Raw genomic sequence first — 25,359 nt, forward strand, 5'->3', positions numbered from 1 at the left:
GTGCAGTGGAGAATGATTTCAACGTTGTGCAAGGTTCTCCTACCCTTTGAACTTGCCACACGTGAAGTCAGTTCAGACACTGACAACCTAAGTCAGGCCTTTCCCCTCATCAGGCTTTTGCAGAAGCTGCTGGAGAGATTGAAGGAGGAGCTAAAATGGAGCAATTCTGCTAGGCATGTGGGACATGTGGATGGAGCCCTTCATTCGCTTAACCAGGATTCACAGGTGGTCAATCTGTTGAAATCAGAGCACTACATTTTGGCCACCGTGCTCGATCCTAGGTTTAAAGCCTACATTTTATCTTCTTTCTGGCAGTCACAAGTGTGCAGATGTTCAAAGACCTGCTGGTGAGACACTTGTAAAGTCAAGCAGAACGTTACCCGCCAACAGCTCCTCCTTCATTTTCTACTGCCAGAAAAAGGATAACATTTCCAAAACCACCCACTGGCGGTGATGCAGGGCAGTCAGTTGAAAGTGCTGACATCTGGTCCGGACTGAAGGACCTGCCAACGATTATAGATGGGCCAGGTGTTTGTGCCGCCCACTTGGGTCACTTAGCTTAATTATCCAGCGACCACGGTGCAAATTTTAGGATTAAAAAAAATATTGTGAGGTGTTCAGAATAGACTGGAAAGGAGTGGAAATTATGGTTATTGAGGTTAATAATACTATAGGATCAAAATTACCCTCAAATTCTATGATTTAAGCTGTTTTTGAGGGGGGGGGGGGGTTAAAAAAAACTGTATCCGACCAAAATTCTTAAGGAAGGTTTTCCAAAAATGCGTCCGAATCCAAAACACGACCGCGGAACCGAATCCAAAACCAAAACACATAACCCAAAAAATGCCCTCTGCACATCTCGAGCTGATATATGCCAAAGCCTACAGTATGTGTAATTAGAACCCTCAGCTGTGGCATGTGAAGGTGCAGCATCGAATCACTCTGCATGAACATTAGTCACATGTATAGAACAGTGTTAATTTTGTATAAAATTGTCAGATATTCAAATCCTTCCTTTTAGATCAGAACAGAGTTCCTTTTCGTTCCCAGCTGACTGGGAACGAAGAGGAACTCTGTTCTGATCTAAAAGGAAGGATTTGAATATCTGACAATTTTATACAAAATTAACACTCAAATACTTATCCCGTACTACCCCAGGGGTGCGCACATCTGCATTTTGTGAATTGTCTAACGTTTCTTTGGGAGTGGGGGTGACCACTTCAGCGGACGGTGCAGCACTGCTGTTTTGGAGCGCTGGTTTGAAAAACTTTTCTTCATTACATGTACAGAACAGATTCTATGCAGCAGGTTTGTGTACATTTCTGAATCTGGTCCACTGTCATCTATGGCCCAGCGTCAGCTTTTGACAAAAAAACTCCATAAAGGGGGTAATTCTGAGTTGTTCGCAGCAGAAACTTTGTTAGTAGTTGGGCAAAACCATGTGCACTGCAGGGGTGGCAGATATAACATGTGCAGAGAGAGTTAGATTTGGGTGTGGTGTGTTCAATCTGCAATCTAAATTGCAGTGTAAAAATAAAGCAGCCAGTATTTACCCTGCACAGAAACAAAAAAAAAAACACCCAAATCTAACTCTCTCTGCAAATGTTATAGCTGCCCCCCCCCCCCCCCTTCCCCCCCTGCAGTGCACATGGTTTTGCCCAACTGCTAAAAAATTTCCTGCTGCGATTAACTTGGAATTACCCCTAAAAACACTTGTGGCTCACTTTCTTTTTCCTGATACCTGAGGTATGTCAGTGTTAATCTAAACTTAAGTCTGCAGGAAACAATTGTAGATTGTTGAGAAACATATTAACCTTATTGGTATGTTTAAAATGTTGTTCCAATAGGTCCATTATTTGTGATAATCTATATAGCAGTACCAAATACAGTATATCACTTCAAACGCAACAAATTAAATACAAAAGATTAACAATTATATAAAAATACCTGTGTGGTTTATTTGATGACATAAGTATGCCTTACAATATGAGGAAAGAACCATAAAATTATTATATGACAGATTTCCAAAACAGTGTTGTAACATCCTTAAAGGGCCGCAGGATCATATATTTCAAGATAAGGGACTGATGCCCAATTTCTTCATTGTATCATTATTAACTTGTAGATCTTTCAGCTTTCTTCTGCTTTCCATTCTGGCCTTATCGGCTGTCCAGCGTGTAAGACATACAGTATATGGCTTCTGCAGAGATTATCATTATCTGTTGTGATGTTTACATTCTTTACATTAATGTATTTTTTCCCTTTTATCTAAGTCTAAGCACAGAATGCATTTATGTTACATATACACCTTATACACCCAGCTTGAAGGTCATTTTAGCCAGTATTTTTGATAACTTTGTGCATTAAACAAAGTGTGTCTACATTCACACAATTCATTCATGTTTCATATACACCTTATACACAGGGGCGGAACTGTGGGAGGCAGTGGAGTCGGCTGCCGCCGGGCTCCTGGCCACAAGGGGGCGCATCTCCTCCACTGTCTCCCGCAGCCTGAGAACTGCGCTGCTATTGCAGATGGAGGAGCTGTGTCAGTGACACGGAAGCTGCCTCCTGTAGAGAGAGATGGCACTGGCTGCAGCTAGGGGGAGCTCCAGAGCACAGCTCCTCCCGGGCCCTTAGTAAGCCAGCCGAGGGAAGCTCAGAACTCTCTGCTCCTCCATGCTCTGGATGATAGCCAAAGGTAGGCACTGTGTGGGGGGTGGGGGAGAGGTGTATTTGGGGGGGAAGTACTGTGTTTTGTGTGTGCTTGTTTTTAAGTGAGGTGTGTGTGTTTTTAAGGAAAGTTGTACATTCAAGTAAAAGAGGCATGTGTGATGTGTGTGTGAGAGTGGCATGTGTGTGAGAGGCATGTATGTGTATGTAAGTGAGAGGCATATGTGTGTGTGTGTGTGTGTGTGTGTGTGAGGCATGTGTATGTAAGTGGGAGGCATGTGTATGTAAGTGAGAGGCATGTGTGTGTGTGTGTGTGTGTGTGTGTGTGTGTGTGAGAGGCATGTGTATGTAAGGGGCCCTACACACTAGGCGATGCGCCACCAAGGTGCCCGACGGCCGACGAGCGACCCGGCGGCGGGGGGGCAGTGACGGGGGGAGTGAAGTTTCTTCACTCCCTCCGTCACTCGGCTCCGTAGACTTGCAGGCAAATATGGACGATCTCGTCCATATTGGCCTGCATGCACAGCCGACATGGCCCCAGCGATGAACGAGCGCGGGGCCGCACATCGTTCATCGCTGGGGACTCCACACTGCACGATATGAACGATATCTCGTTCATTAATGAACAAGATCGTTCATATCGTGCAGTGAAATCGCTATGTGTGTAGGGCCTATAAGTGAGAGGCATGTGTATGTAAGTGAGAGGCATGTGTATATGAGAGGCACGTGTATGTGAGAGGCACTTGTGTGAGAGGTGTGTGTAAGTGAGAGGCACGTGTGTGAGAGGTGTGTGTAAGTGAGAGGCATGTGTATGTAAGTGAGAGGCGTGTGTGTTTAAGTGAGACGTGTGTGAGTGTTTAAGTGAATGAGGCGTTTGTGTTTTTTTTAATATATATCTAGTGTTCACGCTAGGTGTCTGCCCCTTTTTTAGACAGCTGAATCCCGCCCTGCCCGTTTTTGTGCGCCCTGCCGCCCCGCCGTTTGCTGCCTGCCGGACCCCTCCACGTCGGCCAGCCGTGCGCCGCCAGACCCGGTACGTACATGAGAGTCCCCCTGGGCTAAATTAACCTTGTAAGTATTTTGCAGCTGTAAACATTAATCTCAGTGCTCTCTACCTGGTGCAATGTATCTCAGTGCTCTCTACCTGGTGCAGTGTGCCTCAGTGCTCTCTACCTGGTGCAGTGTGCCTCAGTGCTCCCTACCTGGTGCAGTGTTCCTGAGTGCTCTCTACCTGGTGTAGTGTGCCTCAGTGCTCTCTACCTGGTGCAGTGTGCCTCAGTGCTCTCTACCTGGTGCAGTGTGCCTCAGTGCTCCCTACCTGGTGCAGTGTGCCTCAGTGCTCCCTACCTGGTGCAGTGTGCCTCAGTGCTCCCTACCTGGTGCAGTGTGCCTGAGTGCTCTCTACCTGGTGCAGTGTGCCTCAGTGCTCTCTACCTGGTGCAGTGTGCCTCAGTGCTCTCTACCTGGTGCAGTGTGCCTCAGTGCTCCCTACCTGGTGCAGTGTGCCTCAGTGCTCCCTACCTGGTGCAGTGTGCCTCAGTGCTCCCTACCTGGTGCAGTGTGCCTGAGTGCTCTCTACCTGGTGCAGTGTGCCTCAGTGCTCTCTACCTGGTGCAGTGTGCCTCAGTGCTCTCTACCTGGTGCAGTGTGCCTCAGTGCTCTCTACCTGGTGCAGTGTGCCTCAGTGCTCTTTACCTGGTGCAGTGTGCCTCAGTGCTCTCTGCCTGGTGCAGTGTGCCTCAGTGCTCTCTACCTGGTGCAGTGTGCCTCAGTGCTCTCTACCTGGTGCAGTGTGCCTCAGTGCTCTCTACCTGGTGCAGTGTGCCTCAGTGCTCTCTACCTGGTGCAGTGTGCCTCAGTGCTCTCTACCTGGTGCAGTGTGCCTCAGTGCTCTTTACCTGGTGCAGTGTGCCTCAGTGCTCTCTACCTGGTGCAGTGTGCCTCAGTGCTCTCTACCTGGTGCAATGTATCTCAGTGCTCTCTACCTGGTGCATTGTGCCTCAGTGCTCTTTACCTGGTGCAATGTGTCTCAGTGCTCTCTACCTGGTGCAATGTGCCTCAGTGCTCCCTACCTGACGCAATGTGTATAATGTGCTCTATCTGACGCAATGTGTATAATGTGCTCTATCTGGCGCAATATGTATAACGTGCTCTACCTGGCGCAGTGTGTATAGGAGGTTCTAACTGGTGCAATGTGTATTAGGGGCACTACCTTCCCCACGAAACAACGCCCCTAGATTTTTGCTGCGCACCTTCGGTGCGCACTGTCCATGTTTTGGCCATAGGAATGGGAGCACCAAGCATTATAGTATGTACCTAAGTTTGCCCATCTAACTTAAAAATGTGCCCTCCCGAATGAAAAATGTGCCCTCCCCGTGATCAGCACCCTGCCCTAAAAAAAAATACCACAGTGAACACTAATTATATTGGCACACCGCTGCGCCAAAGCATCTCCATGGAGACCTGGCGGGTGAGGGAGCACTGTAGGTGTACTATAATGGTATGCTGGTGTCTGTTTTATTGTAATGACTGACTTGGAGTGCGTCCACTTTCTATGTGTATCTATATTACTATTGGGAAAGGTACCTGAGCACGCTGCTACTGTTCACCCTGGGTGCCGGATAGCTACATATGGTATGTGTGTGTATGTGTAGGGGGGCACCAAAATGTATCATGCCTCCGGGCGACTAGGACGAACTTACGCCACTGCTTATACACACAGCCTGAAGGTCATTTAATACAATATTTTTAATAACTTTGTGTATAAAACAAAGTTTGTGTACATTGAGCCATCAAAAAACAAAGGTTTCACTATCTCAGTCTCACTCAAAAAATTCTGTATTTAGGAATATTCCGTATTTCAGAATATTTGTATATGGGATACTCAACCTGTAAATATTATGGCAAATTTTATTTTTTTTCCAGTTCATGTGGAAACTGTAGAGATTGCTGTGAAATGTTAAGTTAATTGCATTCATTAGTTTTGTTAGAACAAATTCCTGACCCATAAGTGAGCCAGCTTTCACTAATCCTTATTTTACAGTTTCTGTCTAACTTGATCAAGATACACAAGATACTGGCTTGAACCCACCAGTTAAAATGTAAAGATTTCTATCTTTGTAGTGAATATACGTAATTTCAGCTGTGCTAAGCTCTATCGTGCTTAAATCTTTAATTTAAATAAACTGGATGGAAGTTTTGAATTCATTTACCTTCATTTTTAGCAAGAAAAATAACATGCAAAAGCAGTTAGATAATACACAATAATAATTAATACACCATATTATTATTATTAACAACTATATTATTATTATCATCATCATCATCATCATCATCATCATCATCAATTAATTTTGGCCTAATCTGTGAGACAGCATTTGAAATATGCAACTTTCAGGTCAGTTTTTGTCATTTACTACTGTATCTCAAAAATGCTCAGACTCAGAATCCTACGCCTACTTTCACACCTACAGTATTTCTAGGTGCACACCCATTTCATGGTTTATTTCGATCCAAGCTTAGCTTTGCTGATTTGTGGATCATACTAGCCCACCCCGGGAACCTCTGGGAGATTGCTGAATTTGAGAGAGTCTCCCAGGTCCCAGAAAAGTGAGCAATTCTCTGGCAACCCAGCTCTTCTCAACAAAAGTGTCTGGGCAATAGGGTAGAATGATTTGCTATGAATCACATCATCACAACCCCATGACCAGCTAGAGCTAGCCCAACTTCGGAATTACAGCAAAACATCAAGGGTCGGTGCTACAGTGATGGCACCTCACCCCCATCAAACCAACTTGTCCTGTCTTGTCCTGGGAAAACCCAGAGTCGGCAAGTAGGTTGTGGATATTCCATAAAATACACATGTTGTCAAAGTGAACTCTCCCTAAGTGTTTCGTTTTTGCACCTTAGGATCAGCTTTTCATAGAAAATACTGCTCTGTTAATCATTGTGCATGGTTTAAACTAATCACTATTTACATTAGTGGCATAGCTATTATGTGTGCAGGGTATGCAGTGATTTCCAGGGAGTCCCTTACCACACACCGTGCACCTCTGGTGTCCCATGTTGGCACTGTAGAAAGCATGGCTGCCATGTTTCCAGAGACCTCTGCATGTGAAATACAATGACACACCAGAAGAGTCTACATACAACTGTGCCGCAAGAGATATGCAGGGCCCGCATGGAAAATGGACCCCTCCACTCTTAAACAGGCCCTGGCTTACTTTGATATAAATTCATAAGCTAATGTGCAAAAAACACGTGTCTTTGCATAGTGATTTTTTAATGCTGAGGTTCAGAAATGCATTGCATTTAGCTGCATAATTAGCCACAGTAAAATTTGTGCTTTCACTTAGGGATGAGCGGGTTCGGTTCCTCGGAAACCGAACCCGCCCGAACTTCATGTTTTTTCTCACGGGTCCGAGCGGCTCGGATCTTCCCGCCTTGCTCGGTTAACCCGAGTGCGCCCGAACGTCATCATCCCGCTGTCGGATTCTCGCGAGGCTCGGATTCTATCGCGAGACTCGGATTCTATATAAGGAGCCGCGCGTCGCCGCCATTTTCACACGTGCATTGAGATTGATAGGGAGAGGACGTGGCTGGCGTCCTCTCCGTTTATAGAGATTCGAGAAGAGAGTGAGACAAAGATAGACACAGTAGTAATTTGGGGAGCATTAGGAGGAGTACTACTACTACTAGTACTTGCTGAAGTGATAGAGAGAGATAGTGTGACTGTATTATCTGACTTGTGGGGGAGACACTGACAGTGGGGAGCAGTTAGAGTCTGAGAGCAGGACTCAGGACAGGAGTACATATAACGTACAGTGCACACTTTTGCTGCCAGAGTCAGTGCCACACTGCCATTGTTGTGACCACACTGACCACCAGTATAATAATATATTTTGTGATTGTCTGCTTAGGACTCGGAGTACTAGTTGCAAGTTGCAACGTGAGTGACCTGACCACCAGTTTAATAATCAATCACCACCAGTTTAATATATATATTATATATATAATTGTATATAATATATATATTATATATATAATATTGTATACCACCTACCCGTGTTTTTTTTTTTTTTTCATTCTTTATACATACTACTATAGTAGCTTACTGTAGCAGTCTGCGGTGCTGCTGACCTGACAGTGTCCAGCAGGTCCGTCATCAGTCATTACATAATAAATATATATAGTACCTGTCCGGCTGCAGTACTAGTGATATTATATTGATTTCATCTCATTATCAATAATTTATCATCCAGTCTAGACTCTATATTAGCAGCAGACACAGTACGTTAGTCCACGGCTGTAGCTACCTCTGTGTCGGCACTCGGCAGTCCATCCATAATTGTATACCACCTACCCGTGGTTTTTTTTTTTTCTTTCTTCTTTGTACATACTACTATAGTATAGTAGCTTACTGTAGCAGTCTGCGGTGCTGCTGAGCTGACAGTGTCCAGCAGGTCCGTCATCAGTCATCATTACCTAATAAATATATTATCTACCTGTCCGGCTGCAGTACTAGTGATATTATATTGATTTCATCTCATTATCAATAATTTATCATCCAGTCTAGACTCTATATTAGCAGCAGACACAGTACGTTAGTCCACGGCTGTAGCTACCTCTGTGTCGGCACTCGGCAGTCCATCCATAATTGTATACCACCTACCCGTGTTTTTTTTTTTTTCTTCTTCTTTGTACATACTTCTATAGTATAGTAGCTTACTGTAGCAGTCTGCGGTGCTGCTGAGCTGACAGTGTCCAGCAGGTCCGTCATCAGTCATCATTACCTAATAAATATATTATCTACCTGTCCGGCTGCAGTACTAGTGATATTATATATACATACATATATATATTGATTTCATCTCATTATCATCCAGTCTATATTAGCAGCAGACACAGTACGGTAGTCCACGGCTGTAGCTACCTCTGTGTCGGCACTCGGCAGTCCATCCATAATTGTATACCACCTACCCGTGGTTTTTTTTTTTCTTTCTTCTTTGTACATACTACTATAGTATAGTAGCTTACTGTAGCAGTCTGCGGTGCTGCTGAGCTGACAGTGTCCAGCAGGTCCGTCATCAGTCATCATTACCTAATAAATATATTATCTACCTGTCCGGCTGCAGTACTAGTGATATTATATTGATTTCATCTCATTATCAATAATTTATCATCCAGTCTAGACTCTATATTAGCAGCAGACACAGTACGGTAGTCCACGGCTGTAGCTACCTCTGTGTCGGCACTCGGCAGTCCATCCATAATTGTATACCACCTACCCATGGTTTTTTTTTTTCTTTCTTCTTTGTACATACTACTATAGTATAGTAGCTTACTGTAGCAGTCTGCGGTGCTGCTGAGCTGACAGTGTCCAGCAGGTCCGTCATCAGTCATCATTACCTAATAAATATATTATCTACCTGTCCGGCTGCAGTACTAGTGATATTATATATACATACATATATATATTGATTTCATATCATTATCATCCAGTCTATATTAGCAGCAGACACAGTACGGTAGTCCACGGCTGTAGCTACCTCTGTGTCGGCACTCGGCAGTCCATCCATAAATATACTAGTATCCATCCATCTCCATTGTTTACCTGAGGTGCCTTTTAGTTGTGCCTATTAAAATATGGAGAACAAAAATGTTGAGGTTCCAAAATTAGGGAAAGATCAAGATCCACTTCCACCTCGTGCTGAAGCTGCTGCCACTAGTCATGGCCGAGACGATGAAATGCCAGCAACGTCGTCTGCCAAGGCCGATGCCCAATGTCATAGTACAGAGCATGTAAAATCCAAAACACCAAATATCAGTAAAAAAAGGACTCCAAAATCTAAAATAAAATTGTCGGAGGAGAAGCGTAAACTTGCCAATATGCCATTTACCACACGGAGTGGCAAGGAACGGCTGAGGCCCTGGCCTATGTTCATGGCTAGTGGTTCAGCTTCACATGAGGATGGAAGCACTCATCCTCTCGCTAGAAAACTGAAAAGACTGAAGCTGGCAAAAGCACCGCAAAGAACTGTGCGTTATTCGAAATCCCAAATCCACAAGGAGAGTCCAATTGTGTCGGTTGCGATGCCTGACCTTCCCAACACTGGACGTGAAGAGCATGCGCCTTCCACCATTTGCACGCCCCCTGCAAGTGCTGGAAGGAGCACCCGCAGTCCAGTTCCTGATAGTCAAACTGAAGATGTCAGTGTTGAAGTACACCAGGATGAGGAGGATATGGGTGTTGCTGGCGCTGGGGAGGAAATTGACAAGGAGGATTCTGATGGTGAGGTGGTTTGTTTAAGTCAGGCACCCGGGGAGACACCTGTTGTCCGTGGGAGGAATAGGGCCGTTGACATGCCTGGTGAAAATACCAAAAAAATCAGCTCTTCGGTGTGGAAGTATTTCACCAGAAATGCGGACAACATTTGTCAAGCCGTGTGTTGCCTTTGTCAAGCTGTAATAAGTAGGGGTAAGGACGTTAACCACCTCGGAACATCCTCCCTTATACGTCACCTGCAGCGCATTCATAATAAGTCAGTGACAAGTTCAAAAACTTTGGGCGACAGCGGAAGCAGTCCACTGACCAGTAAATCCCTTCCTCTTGTAACCAAGCTCACGCAAACCACCCCACCAACTCCCTCAGTGTCAATTTCCTCCTTCCCCAGGAATGCCAATAGTCCTGCAGGCCATGTCACTGGCAATTCTGACGAGTCCTCTCCTGCCTGGGATTCCTCCGATGCATCCTTGCGTGTAACGCCTACTGCTGCTGGCGCTGCTGTTGTTGCTGCTGGGAGTCGATGGTCATCCCAGAGGGGAAGTCGTAAGCCCACTTTTACTACTTCCACCAAGCAATTGACTGTCCAACAGTCCTTTGCGAGGAAGATGAAATATCACAGCAGTCATCCTGTTGCAAAGCGGATAACTGAGGCCTTGACAACTATGTTGGTGTTAGACGTGCGTCCGGTATCCGCCGTTAGTTCACAGGGAACTAGACAATTTATTGAGGCAGTGTGCCCCCGTTACCAAATACCATCTAGGTTCCACTTCTCTAGGCAGGCGATACCGAGAATGTACACGGACGTCAGAAAAAGACTCACCAGTGTCCTAAAAAATGCAGTTGTACCAAATGTCCACTTAACCACGGACATGTGGACAAGTGGAGCAGGGCAGGGTCAGGACTATATGACTGTGACAGCCCACTGGGTAGATGTATGGACTCCCGCTGCAAGAACAGCAGCGGCGGCACCAGTAGCAGCATCTCGCAACCGCCAACTCTTTCCTAGGCAGGCTACGCTTTGTATCACCGGTTTCCAGGATACGCACACAGCTGAAAACCTCTTACGGCAACTGAGGAAGATCATCGCGGAATGGATTACCCCAATTGGACTCTCCTGTGGATTTGTGGCATCGGACAACGCCAGCAATATTGTGTGTGCATTAAATATGGGCAAATTCCAGCACGTCCCATGTTTTGCACATACCTTGAATTTGGTGGTGCAGAATTTTTTAAAAAACGAGAGGGGCGTGCAAGAGATGCTGTCGGTGGCCAGAAGAATTGCGGGACACTTTCGGCGTACAGGCACCACGTACAGAAAACTGGAGCACCACCAAAAACGCCTGAACCTGCCCTGCCATCATCTGAAGCAAGAAGTGGTAACGAGGTGGAATTCAACCCTCTATATGCTTCAGAGGTTGGAGGAGCAGCAAAAGGCCATTCAAGCCTATACAATTGAGCACGATATAGGAGGTGGAATGCACCTGTCTCAAGCGCAGTGGAGAATGATTTCAACGTTGTGCAAGGTTCTGCAACCTTTTGAACTTGCCACACGTGAAGTCAGTTCAGACACTGCCAGCCTGAGTCAGGTCATTCCCCTCATCAGGCTTTTGCAGAAGAAGCTGGAGGCATTGAAGAAGGAGCTAAAAGGGAGCGATTCCGCTAGGCATGTGGGACTTGTGGATGCAGCCCTTAATTCGCTTAACAAGGATTCACGGGTGGTCAATCTGTTGAAATCAGAGCACTACATTTTGGCCACCGTGCTCGATCCTAGATTTAAAACCTACCTTGGATCTCTCTTTCCGGCAGACACAAGTCTGCTGGGGTGCAAAGACCTGCTGGTGACAAAATTGTCAAGTCAAGCGGAACGCGACCTGTCAACATCTCCTCCTTCACATTCTCCCGCAACTGGGGGTGCGAGGAAAAGGCTCAGAATTCCGAGCCCACCCGCTGCCGGTGATGCAGGGCAGTCTGGAGCGACTGCTGATGCTGACATCTGGTCCGGACTGAAGGACCTGACAACGATTACGGACATGTCGTCTACTGTCACTGCATATGATTCTGTCACCATTGAAAGAATGGTGGAGGATTATATGAGTGACCGCATCCAAGTAGGCACGTCAGACAGTCCGTACTTATACTGGCAGGAAAAAGAGGCAATTTGGAGGCCCTTGCACAAACTGGCTTTATTCTACCTAAGTTGCCCTCCCACAAGTGTGTACTCCGAAAGAGTGTTTAGTGCCGCCGCTCACCTTGTCAGCAATCTGCGTACGAGGTTACTTCCAGAAAATGTGGAGAAGATGATGTTCATTAAAATGAATTATAATCAATTCCTCCGTGGAGACATTGACCAGCAGCAATTGCCTCCACAAAGTACACAGGGAGCTGAGATGGTGGATTCCAGTGTGGACGAATTGACAATCTGTGAGGAGCGGGATGTACACGGTGATATATCGGAGGATGATGATGAGGTGGAATCTTGCCTCTGTAGAGCCAGTTTGTGCAAGGAGAGATTAATTGCTTCTTTTTCGGTGGGGGTCCAAACCAACACGTCATTTCAGTCACAGTCGTGTGGCAGACCCTGTCACTGAAATGATGGGTTGGTTAAAGTGTGCATGTCCTGTTTATACAACATAAGGGAGGGTGGGAGGGCCCAAGGACAATTCCATCTTGCACCTCTTTTTTCTTTCATTTTTAGTTGCGTCATGTGCTGTTTGGGGAGGGTTTTTTGGAAGGGACATCCTGCGTGACACTGCAGTGCCACTCCTAGATGGGCCAGGTGTTTGTGTCGGCCACTAGGGTCGCTTAGCTTAGTCACACACCTACCTCATTGCGCCTCTTTTTTTCTTTGCGTCATGTGCTGTTTGGGGAGGGTTTTTTGGAAGGGACATCCTGCGTGACACTGCAGTGCCACTCCTAGATGGGCCAGGTGTTTGTGTCGGCAACTAGGGTCGCTTAGCTTACTCACACAGCTACCTCATTGCGCCTCTTTTTTTCTTTGCGTCATGTGCTGTTTGGGGAGGGTTTTTTGGAAGGGACATCCTGCGTGACACTGCAGTGCCACTCCTAGATGGGCCAGGTGTTTGTGTCGGCCACTGGGGTCGCTTAGCTTAGTCATCCAGCGACCTCGGTGCAAATTTTAGGACTAAAAATAATATTGTGAGGTGTGAGGTATTCAGAATAGACTGAAAATGAGTGTAAATTATGGTTTTTGAGGTTAATAATACTTTGGGATCAAAATGCCCCCCAAATTCTATGATTTAAGCTGTTTTTTAGGGTTTTTTGAAAAAATCACCTGAATCCAAAACACACCCGAATCCGACAAAAAAAATTCGGTGAGGTTTTGCCAAAACGCGTTCGAACCCAAAACACGGCCGCGGAACCGAACCCAAAACCAAAACACAAAACCCGAAAAGTTTCAAGTGCACATCCCTACTTTCACTTAGTGGAGGGAATATGCCAAAAGTCACAAAAAATAATATATTTATCCAAGATAAATACACATAAAAACCTTGCATTCTAAAATAGCTTGACACCCTAATATGTCCCTGAGCCTCACTTGTTTAATTACAAAAAAAAAAACATTTGCTGATAAGGTTTTGCTCTTTGTGTACCATGCTTAAACTTTTATCAGCCTGTTGTCTACAAACATCCATGCACTCTCAAGCACTCTGCCTACGAAATAATTGGCACAGACAACCAGATAGCTTTTATTAAATATATTCAAAGAGTATGGTGGCCAGGTAATGCAATGTATGTGTGTAGCAACAAACTACCTCCTAGGAGGAGGGCCCAAGCTCCAGCCCGATCTACTATGCAACTCAAAAAGGGGGTTCAGAATTAACATCTAGCCTGCTGCCGTCCTCTTTTTTGGGCCAACAACAGTAAGGGTGATGGCCTACTGCCTATACTGCCCAAACTTGAGATGCCTGTCAATGTACTGCCCTGTAGGAAAATGGGGGCTCTTCTGGCCTGGGCGGTGCCCCCCATCCCCACGGGAATCTCATCCAGGGCCGGTGCAAGGTAATTTGGCACCCTAGGTAAAACTTATGGCCCCTCCCCACACACCCTTAAGTAAAAAAAAGTGTGGAAGGGATAGATCTGTGTCAGGGTACAGCTCCACCGCACCATGCTGGTACTGCGTAGCGACCTGTGATTGGCCAACTGGTGGGCTTGTTCCTGTGTACAGTGTGGGACCTCCCTCAACTGCTGCCGCTGTGAATGGTCAGTGGATATGGGGGCGTGTGGGAGAGTGGTAGTATATCTGCAGGTTGCAGTGTGTACAATGGGCGCTAATGCTAACTCGGTTTCCAGATGCATAGCAGGAGACCATGGTGGATAGTGTGTACCGGACCCGCTCCCTGGGGGTGTTGGCTGAGGGGCTCCCGGATTAGTATGTGGATGGCCAAGCAGCTCTGGTCTGACATTACTACACTGGAGACAAGGGAAGTCACAGCAATGAGTATCGCTCGTGGATCTTGTCCCTCCTGCAGAGGCATGACTGCCAGACCGCGCTGGATGCTGCCTGCAGCACAGGGTGAGCTCAGTGGGGAAGTATGACTTGTACCTGGGAGAGAGGACGGCTTCCCCATCACTGCTACAGTAGTGTCCGTTATTCACATCACACCACACAGTAGTGACCGTTATTCATATCACGCCGCACATTAGTGTCCGTTATTCACATTAAGCTACACACTAGTGCCCCTTGTACAAATTATTCCACAAAGTAGTGTGCCTTACACATTATGCCTGCACCACCCCAACTCCCTCTTACCTCCAGTGAACTGAAAAATAATGTGTAAAAAGAAGTGCTTGCAATCTAGCATGATGAGAGCAAGCAAGGGGACTGGCAGACCTAGGGTTATAGAAAGGAAGATTCTGAACAAAAACAGTGATGGTGGTGGTGGTAGGAGGTTCTGGGTTATAATCACACACCTGCTATATCCTGCTATGCCCTCAGCAGGAGAATGAGACTGACCAGAATAGCTTACAATCTAACCCACTGAGGAGAAACTAGAGACCTGAAGGGGACTGATGAACAAATAACTGGGATGCAGAAATATAAACAGTGTGGTGTGGGGGGTGATCACACATCAACTTTACCCTCAGCCTGCAGCAAGTGCTCTGCTACGTTTGTGGCACCCCACTAAAAGAACTATCTACTTCTGCATATTATTGTTATTTATTATACATTTTATGAGGTATGCTTTATTGGTTGTAATAATATATTTATTTATTGTTAGTAAAATATGCATTGTGCCCCCTATGACATTGGTGACAGTGGGGTGTAGTGCTGGCCATGCTATCTATGCATCATCCATTGGTGACAGTGGGGTGTAGTGCTGGCCATGCTATTTATGCATCATCCATTGGTGGTAGTGGGGTGTAGTGCTGGCCATGCTATTTATGCATCATCCATTGGTGGTAGTGGGGTGTAGTGCTGGCCATGCTATTTATGCATCATCCTTGGTGGCAGTGGGGTGTAGTGTTGGCCATACTATTTATGCATCATCCTTGGTGGCAGCAGGGTGTAGTGATGGCCATGCTATCTATGCATCATCCATTGGTGGCAGTGGGGTGTAGTGCTGGCCATGCTATCTATGCATCATCCATTGGTGACAGGGGGTGTAGTGCTGGCCATGCTATTTATGCATCATCCATTGGTGACAGTGGGGTGTAGTGCTGGCCATGCTATTTATGCATTATCCATTGGTGGTAGTGGGGTGTAGTGCTGGCCATGCTATTTATGCATCATCCTTGGAGGCAGTGGGGTGTAGTGCTGGCCATGCTATTTATGCATCATCCATTGGTGGTAGTGGGGTGTAGTGCTGGCCATGCTATTTATGCATCATCCTTGGTGGTAGCGGGGTGTAGTGCTGGCCATGCTATTTATGCATCATCCATTGGTCGCAGCAGGGTGTAGTGCTGGCCATGCTATTTATGCATCATCCATTGGTGACAGTGGGGTGTAGTGCTGGCCATGCTATTTATGCATCATCCATTGGTGGCAGCAGGGTGTAGTGCTGGCCATGCTATTTATGCATCATCCATTGGTGACAGTGGGGTGTAGTGCTGGCCGTGCTATTTATGCATCATCCATTGGTGACAGTGGGGTGTAGTGCTGGCCATGCTATTTATGCATCATCCATTGGTGACAGTGGGGTGTAGTGCTGGCCATGCTATTTATGCATCATCCTTGGTGGCAGTGGGGTGTAGTGCTGGCCATGCTATTTATGCATCATCCTTGGTGGCAGTGGGGTGTAGTGCTGGCCATGCTATTTATGCATCATCCATTGGTGTCAATGGGGTGTAGTGCTGGCCATGCTATTTATGCATCATCCATTGGTGGCAGTGGACTATCACGGACATAACTGTTCACTGGAGCTGGCACATGAGGTGAAGGTTCTGTAACTACCACGCGCCGGTCCCTGTGGACAGCAGACTGCAGGAGACTCGTGGGGAGAGGAGGCAGAGAGCAGAGCATACACTGACCATAAGGACTGAAGGAGGAGAGATGTGTGCTGCGCAATAACCGCTCCAGCTGGAGGAGAGAAGTGTGGCTCCTCTGTTCTCCAACTCTTACCTCGGCTGGACCTCCAGCAGTGTGTCCCGGCTTCCACATATTGGGGGTAATTCCAAGTTGATCGCAGCAGGAAATTTTTTATCAGTTGGGCAAAACCATGTGCACTGCAGGGGAGGCAGATTTAACATGTGCAGAGAGAGTTAGATTTGGGTGTGGTGAGTTCAATCTGCAATCTAAACTGCAGTGTAAAAATAAAGCAGCCAGTATTTACCCTGCACAGAAACAAAATAACCCACCCAAATCTAACTCTCTCTGCACATGTTATATCTGCCTCCCCTGCAGTGCACATGGTTTTGCCCAACTGTTAAAAAAATTCCTGCTGCGATCAACTTGGAATTACCCCCATTGTCCTGCAGTTGGAGGGGGTTGAGGAGGAGGGTCTGTAGAAAAGATTATTCTTATTGATGGATGGTCTTCAGGGAAGGACCAACCACAGGAGCTTGGCTGGATGGAGACCTGGGTTGTCTGACAGTGGATTGTGAATGCTGCATCACCAAGCTGTGCCCCTGCACACCCCTTGCTGTCCCCACCCTTGTTATGACACCATTCTATCCCCTGGCTGCAGGTCCAGTACCTTCACCCTGTAGTGTCCCTCCATAATCCACTGATTTCTCCGAGGCAGCCTCAGCGGGCCACCCCTTCAGATCCCCCTGCCTAAAGCACCCCAAGCTACGCCCACATAATGTGTATATATCAGGCAGCCACCGACCTAGAGCTTTGTCACTAGATCCATATGATTCCATATACTACATCATGATACTTCCACTGTATATTACTTTCACTGCATATTACTATTATACAGATTTCTAGTAGCATACTCTTGTGGGTTTTTGTTTTGTTTTGTTTTTTTAAAGCTACTGTTATGATTTTATTACAATTATTTATTTGATTGTATTGGTATACATTTCCTTGAGATATGCAAATAGTGCTTGCAACACAGTTGTAACATTTCAGAAAGTACTGTGTATGTCACATAATCAAAAGGATATTTTGCAACCACTGTAAATTCCCTACAGAAAGGCAGAGTTCACAATGGTAAGCTAGAGGTATAAGAGCAGGGCTTAGTTGAAACTGGTCACTGTGATACAGAGTAAAACACACAATGCAGTAATCTTCTACCCAATCCTAATATTGTAGTTTATTTCCACAGTACAGTCACTGAGGTAAGTTTCTTCTTAGAGGCAAAATCATTGCTACTACTGTTACTGTTTAAAATGCATAGTCGCATAGTAGGTAGTTATTTTTATTCTTCGGGTTACCTTTATATAAATTAACCAAATTGTGAAGAATATAGTGGCACATTTTAGTCTGGAGAATATACTGTTTGACTTACAGCTTTCTCATGCAAACTTATTCAAGAGGATTATGTAAAAATATCACGTTTCATATAGGCACAATGAGATTTTAGGAGTAATAGAGTGCAGGAAACAAGGTAATCCTAGTTGTTCTACAATGCAGTTACATGGGAAATAAAGGTGCACAATGATATATATATATATATATATATATATATATATATATTTCAGTAAGCAGCGGCACTCAAAGCAATGAAAAAGGACTTCTCAGGCAGTATAAATCTCAATATTTCAATGCCATTACTTAACGCATGGCATTTTTATCAGGACTAAATACAGTAGGTCCTGACAAAAATGCCATGCGTTAAGTAAAGGCATTGAGACGTTGAGATATATATTGCCTGAGAAGCTAGTTTTCATTGCTTGAAGTGCTGCTGTTACTGAATGATATGCCATTATTTACTGCAGGCAACCAGCTAAGAATTTTAAGCATCGGGAGTGCTGGGCTGTTGGATACTTTTGTATATATACAGTATATAAATTAGAGATGAGCGCCTGAAATTTTTCGGGTTTTGTGTTTTGGTTTTGGGTTCGGTTCCGCGGCCGTGTTTTGGGTTCGAACGCGTTTTGGCAAAACCTCACCGAATTATTTTTGTCGGATTCGGGTGTGTTTTGGATTCGGGTGTTTTTTTCCAAAAACACTAAAAAACAGCTTAAATCATAGAATTTGGGGGTCATTTTGATCCCAAAGTATTATTAACCTCAAAAACCATAATTTACACTCATTTTCAGTCTATTCTGAATACCTCACACCTCACAATATTATTTTTAGTCCTAAAATTTGCACCGAGGTCGCTGTGTGAGTAAGATAAGCGACCCTAGTGGCCGACACAATGTTAAGCAACTGGAAGTAGTACAAGTGGGCTTACGACTTCCCCTCTGGGATGACCATCGACTCCCAGCGGCAACAACAGCAGCGCCAGCAGCAGTAGGCGTTACACGCAAGGATGCATCGGAGGAATCCCAGGCAGGAGAGGACTCGTCAGAATTGCCAGTGACATGGCCTGCAGGACTATTGGCGTTCCTGGGGAAGGAGGAAATTGACACTGAGGGAGTTGGTGGGGTGGTTTGCGTGAGCTTGGTTACAAGAGGAAGGGATTTACTGGTCAGTGGACTGCTTCCGCTGTCACCCAAAGTTTTTGAACTTGTCACTGACTTATTATGAATGCGCTGCAGGTGACGTATAAGGGAGGATGTTCCGAGGTGGTTAACGTCCGTACCCCTACTTATTACAGCTTGACAAAGGGAACACACGGCTTGACACCTGTTGTCCGCATTTCTGGTGAAATACCTCCACACCGAAGAGCTGATTTTTTTGGTATTTTCACCTGGCATGTCAACGGCCATATTCCTCCCACGGACAACAGGTGTCTCCCCGGGTGCCTGACTTAAACAAACCACCTCACCATCAGAATCCTTCTGGTCAATTTCCTCCCCAGCGCCAGCAACACCCATATCCTCCTCATCCTGGTGTACTTCAACACTGACATCTTCAATCTGACTATCAGGAACTGGACTGCGGGTGCTCCTTCCAGCACTTGCAGGGGGCATGCAAATAGTGGAAGGCGCATGCTCTTCACGTCCAGTGTTGGGAAGGTCAGGCATCGCAACCGACACAATTGGACTCTCCTTGTGGATTTGGGATTTCAAAGAACGCACAGTTCTTTGCGGTGCTTTTGCCAGCTTGAGTCTTTTCAGTTTTCTAGCGAGAGGCTGAGTGCTTCCATCCTCATGTGAAGCTGAACCACTAGCCATGAACATAGGCCAGGGCCTCAGCCGTTCCTTGCCACTCCGTGTGGTAAATGGCATATTGGCAAGTTTACGCTTCTCCTCCGACAATTTTATTTTAGGTTTTGGAGTCCTTTTTTTTTCTGATATTTGGTGTTTTGGATTTGACATGCTCTGTACTATGACATTGGGCATCGGCCTTGGCAGACGACGTTGCTGGCATTTCATCGTCTCGGCCATGACTAGTGGCAGCAGCTTCAGCACGAGGTGGAAGTGGATCTTGATCTTTCCCTAATTTTGGAACCTCAACTTTTTTGTTCTCCATATTTTATAGGCAGAACTAAAAGGCACCTCAGGTAAACAATGGAGATGGATGGATTGGATACTAGTATACAATTATGGACGGACTGCCACGGTTAGGTGGTATAAAAAAACCACGGTTAGGTGGTATATATTGTAATACAATTATGGATGGACGGACTGCCTGCCGAGTTCCGACACAGAGGTAGCCACAGCCGTGAACTACCGCACTGTACACTGGTTGATAAAGAGATAGTAGTATACTCGTAACAACTAGTATGACTGACTATGACGGTATAAAGAATGAAAAAAAAACCACGGTTAGGTGGTATATATTATAATACAATTATGGATGGACGGACTGCCTGCCGACTGCCGACACAGAGGTAGCCACAGCCGTGAACTACCGCACTGTACACTGGTTGATAAAGAGATAGTAGTATACTCGTAACAACTAGTATGACACTATGACGGTATAAAGAATGAAAAAAAAACCACGGTTAGGTGGTATATATTATAATACAATTATGGATGGACGGACTGCCTGCCGACTGCCGACACAGAGGTAGCCACAGCCGTGAACTACCGCACTGTACACTGGTTGATAAAGAGATAGTAGTATACTCGTAACAACTAGTATGACACTATGACGGTATAAAGAATGAAAAAAAAACCACGGTTAGGTGGTATATATTATAATAATACAATTATGGATGGACGGACTGCCTGCCGACTGCCGACACAGAGGTAGCCACAGCCGTGAACTACCGCACTGTACACTGGTTGATAAAGAGATAGTAGTATACTCGTAACAACTAGTATGACTATGACGACGGTATAAAGAAAGAAAAAAAAATACCACGGTTAGGTGGTATATAATTATACAATTATGGATGGACGGACTGCCTGCCGAGTGCCGACTGCCGACACAGAGGTAGCCACAGCCGTGAACTACCGCACTGTACTGTGTCTGCTGCTAATATAGACTGGTTGATAAAGAGATAGTATACAACAATATACTACTATACTGGTGGTCAGGCACTGGTCACCACTAGTCACACTGGCAGTGGCACTCCTGCAGCAAAAGTGTGCACTGTTTAATTTTAAATTAATATAATATTATGTACTCCTGGCTCCTGCTATAACAACCTGCAGTGCTCCCCAGTCTCCCTCACAATTATTATAAGCTTTTATACATTGATGTGCAGCACACTGGGCTGAGCTGAGTGCACACAGACTGAGTCACACTGTGTGACTGCTGTGTATCGTTTTTTTCAGGCAGAGAACGGATATAGCAGAGAACGGATATATTAAATAAAAGTTAACTTAACAACAACTGCACTGGTCACTGTGGTAAACTCTGTCTGCACAATCTCTCTCTCTCTCTCTCTCTTCTAATCTATTCTAATGGAGAGGACGCCAGCCACGTCCTCTCCCTATCAATCTCAATGCACGTGTGAAAATGGCGGCGACGCGCGGCTCCTTATATAGAATCCGAGTCTCGCGAGAATCCGACAGCGTCATGATGACGTTCGGGCGCGCTCGGGTTAACCGAGCAAGGCGGGAAGATCCGAGTCGCTCGGACCCGTGAAAAAAAAAGTGAAGTTCGTGCGGGTTCGGATTCAAAGAAACCGAACCCGCTCATCTCTAATATAAATGTCTTCTGAACTCTTTCTCATAGTAATAATGTTAAATATACATTTGAATTATTTTACAGGTGGATCTATACAAATATGGCTCTCTACATAACAGTTATCACAGCCATGATCATTCCTTTCATGCTGGTGTCATGTGAAGTTCAAGAAAAACCAGTTGTCTGCTCAGTTATTCAAGGATTTCAAGGTCTTAATGGGAGAGATGGGAGAGATGGAATTCCCGGACAGAAGGGTGAACCAGGTAAAATCACTAGACAAACATAATGTCATGTGCAGAATATCGCCATATTTTGTTAAATGGCATGTAAATATACACAAAGGACCCAGATTATCCTAAATATCTTAATTAGTGAGATCTGTTCTCCCAAAGAAAATAATTTTGGACGGTAGATTAAAACTGCACATAAAGTATTAATTTCTGTTTCAATTAACCTAGCTTGAAGAATGACACCTGACTGATGCTGAATTCCCCTACTTGCAGGTGCTGCTTACTTGCTCTGATACTACAGATATGTCCTCTTACATCCTTGCTTTAGTCACACTAAACAGCCCCTCAATTTGCATCATGATGTGGGACAAGGGCCGGATTAAGGCTGGTTGGGGCCCCGGCAACGAACGCGTGGAGGTCCCCACCACAAAAAATTGCAGTCAAAGAACCCCCCACCATGCGCGAGTGAGTCGGCGGGCACACTCACACCCACATACATACACACTCACTCACTCATACACACAATGACTTACACACATACCCACATATGGAGCAGCAGCTTTACAGCAGCGCACGCCGGTGGCTAAGTCAATATCTCGCGGGGTAGTGAAGTAAAATCCCGCTAGATACTGACTAAGCCACCGGTGTGCGTTACTGAGTCACATGTTAGGGGCCCCCACAGACTGCGTTTTAAAATCGGAGTAGTCTCTGTCAGAAGCCGCTGAGGAGCTCAGTGTACAGAGCTCCGTGTACACTCTGTACACGGAGCTCCTCGGCGGCTGCTGAGGGAGACTGCTCAGATTTATAAAGCAGTCTGTGGGGGCCCCTAATGTGTTGGGGCCCTGGGACGTCCGCCCTTGTCGCACCTAGGATAATCCGGCTCTGTGTGGGACTCAGTAGTGCTGAGCATCTTTAGATGCAGAGTAATGTAATAGGACGCACAAGCAGCTTCTGCTGATTAAATAATATGTGTCATGACTATATTCTGTGTGTAATTGCGGCTGTATCTGAATCCGAAATGCCATGATCAGGAAAACACTGTAGCATAGCATTTTGTATACATATAGTACAGTCACAGTCACACACAGAATATGGGCATGCTGCATATCATTTTAATCATTAAAAACTGCTCATGCCGTGCGTCATATTTTTTTAAAAATCACAAAAAAGATATCGACACTACCGAGTTACACGGCACTCACGCATTATGTGTAATGTGACATATAGCGTGCCGCACAGAGAAAAGATGTAAGAGGACACATATGTATGTTCAACATACAGCAGCAGCATGTTGTCACATTCCAAATCTTTCATAACTGATGATCAATTTACAGTTCCTGCATCTCTGAAGTATTATTGTTATTATCATTATTATTATTATGACACTTTATATATAAGGTGTCACTAGTGGTCCACAGTGCCGTACATTTGGAAAACAGGGTGAACAGAACAGTGCAGTACACAGAACATACAGTAAAGCCGGGTACCCACTAGACGATGTGTGTACCTGCCAATATCAGCAGCGACAGGACCCAGCAGGGTGCTGACATCTTTGTCGGACCTGATGTTGCTGACAAAGTATGGGAGCGTGCGTTGTCAGCGACATAGTGCATACACACTAGACAATATCATGAATGATGTGTCATAATCGTGCACATTGTCCACGATATCATCTAGTGTGTACTCTGCTTTACAGTACACAAATAACAAAACCACAGTTCAAAACAGAGCTAGGAAAAAATGGGATGTGAGGGAGTATTCGACATAGGTTGGGAATTGAATCCCTTAGTGATTGCACAACCAATGGTGCAAGTATGCGGGTACGGGTGTGTATGGCGTACCCTTAAGAATTTAGCCGTGGGTACGCCGTACCCACGCTGACGGGCCGCCGCTCCTCCCCTCCCTCCCTCTGCTGCTCACTGCTGCTACCGCTGATGTGAGGGGAGGAGAGCGCAGCCTGCGCCTCTCCTGCCCCTCTCCTGCCCCTCAGAGTCTTTGTTCAATTTAGCACCGCCCGTGAGCCAATCAGAGCTCGCGGACCGGCAGACAAGGCTGCCGGACCGCGAGCTTTGATTGGCTCACAGATCAAGGCTGAATTGAACTCACCTGCACCCGCCAGAGATTGAGGGGAAGGAGAGGCACAGACTGCGCTCTACTCCCCTCACACACACAGGACAGCAGCAGTGGTGAGCAGCAGGGAAGGGGGGGCTTCATGTATACCTGGCACTGGGGGCATATCTAGCACTGGGGGGGGGCATGTATACCTGGCACTGGGAGCATATCTGCCACTGGGGGCATATCTGGCACTGGGGGGACATGTATACCTGGCGCTGGGAGCATATCTGGCACTGGGGGGATATGTGTATCTGGAACTGGGGGATATCTGGCACTGGGGGATATCTGGCACTGGGGGGACATGTGTACCAGGCACTGGGGGCATTTCTGACACTGGGGGACATGTATATCTGGCACTGGGAGCATATCTGGCACTGGGGGCATATCTGGCACTGGGGGGACATGTGTATCTGGCACTGGGGGATATCTGGCACTGGGGGGACATGTGTATCTGGCACCGGGGGATATCTGGCACTGGGGGCATATCTGGCACTGGGGGAACATGTGTATCTGGCACCGGGGGCATATCTGGCACTGGGAAGGACATGTGTATCTGGCACTGGGGGCATATCTGGCAATGCGGGGACATGTGTATCTGGCACTGGGGGCTTTTCTGGCACTGCGGGGACATGTGTATCTGGCACTTGGGGCATATCTGGCACTAGAGGGACATGTGTATCTGGCACTGTGGCCATATCTGGCACTGCGGGGACATGTGTATCTGGCACTGGGGGCATTTCTGTATCTGGCACTGGGGGCATATCTGGCACTGTGGGGGCATTTCTGTATCTGGCACTGGGGGGCAATGTATATCTGACACAGTGGGGGCATTTGTGTATCTGGCACTGTGGGGCAATGTGTATCTGGCACTGTGAGGCAATGTATATCTGGCACTCTGGGGGCATTTGTGTATCTGGCACAGTGAGGCAATGTGTATCTGGCACTGTGGGGCAATGTATATCTGGCACTGTGGGGTAACGTGTATCTGGCACTATTGGGGTCATATTTGTATCTGCCCCTTCCCCATACTTGTATCACGCCTCATTTCCATTGGCCACGCCCCATGTGCCATTTGGCCACACCCATTTTTGCACACGCATTCGGTGAGCGCACACAGTACTTCTAAGAAATTTTTTATACTTGCACCACTGTGCACAACTGTCAGGTTAGAGCAGCTGCAATAGATGAGAGGCTACGATCAAGTGGAGCACAGTGCTATAAGGCCATGGAAGGCTGTAGATGATGAGCAAGAGAAAAGGGCTGTCAGAACAAGGTGGAGGACCCTGCTCCTAGGAGATAACATTCTAAGGGGAAGGGGAAGACAGACAGTTGACATGAGGTGAGAGCTGGTGAATGGGAACCTGAGGGCAGGTGAGCTACGTAGTGATATGCTTATGTTATTGACTGGTATGCTTTGATGTTCAGGTGGGTTTTAGTGTTCATTTGATTCTCTACAGCAG

General features: G+C 46.2%; 1 protein-coding gene across 1 annotated transcript in view; it reads left to right on the top strand.

Moving 5' to 3' along the window:
- Nucleotides 1–17,627: 17,627 nt before the first annotated feature.
- The window catches only part of LOC135057230 (collagen alpha-2(IX) chain-like), a 151,984-nt gene continuing 144,252 nt past the window's right edge, over nt 17,628–25,359 (top strand). The window contains exons 1-2 of the mRNA XM_063963125.1: nt 17,628–17,701; nt 21,639–21,817. Coding sequence (XP_063819195.1) covers nt 21,655–21,817 — 163 coding nt within the window. The 5' untranslated portion in view covers nt 17,628–17,701; nt 21,639–21,654. The remainder of the gene's footprint in view (nt 17,702–21,638; nt 21,818–25,359) is intronic.

This window comes from Pseudophryne corroboree, chromosome 3, assembly GCF_028390025.1.
Source record: "Pseudophryne corroboree isolate aPseCor3 chromosome 3, aPseCor3.hap2, whole genome shotgun sequence".
Taxonomy (NCBI): domain Eukaryota; kingdom Metazoa; phylum Chordata; class Amphibia; order Anura; family Myobatrachidae; genus Pseudophryne; species Pseudophryne corroboree.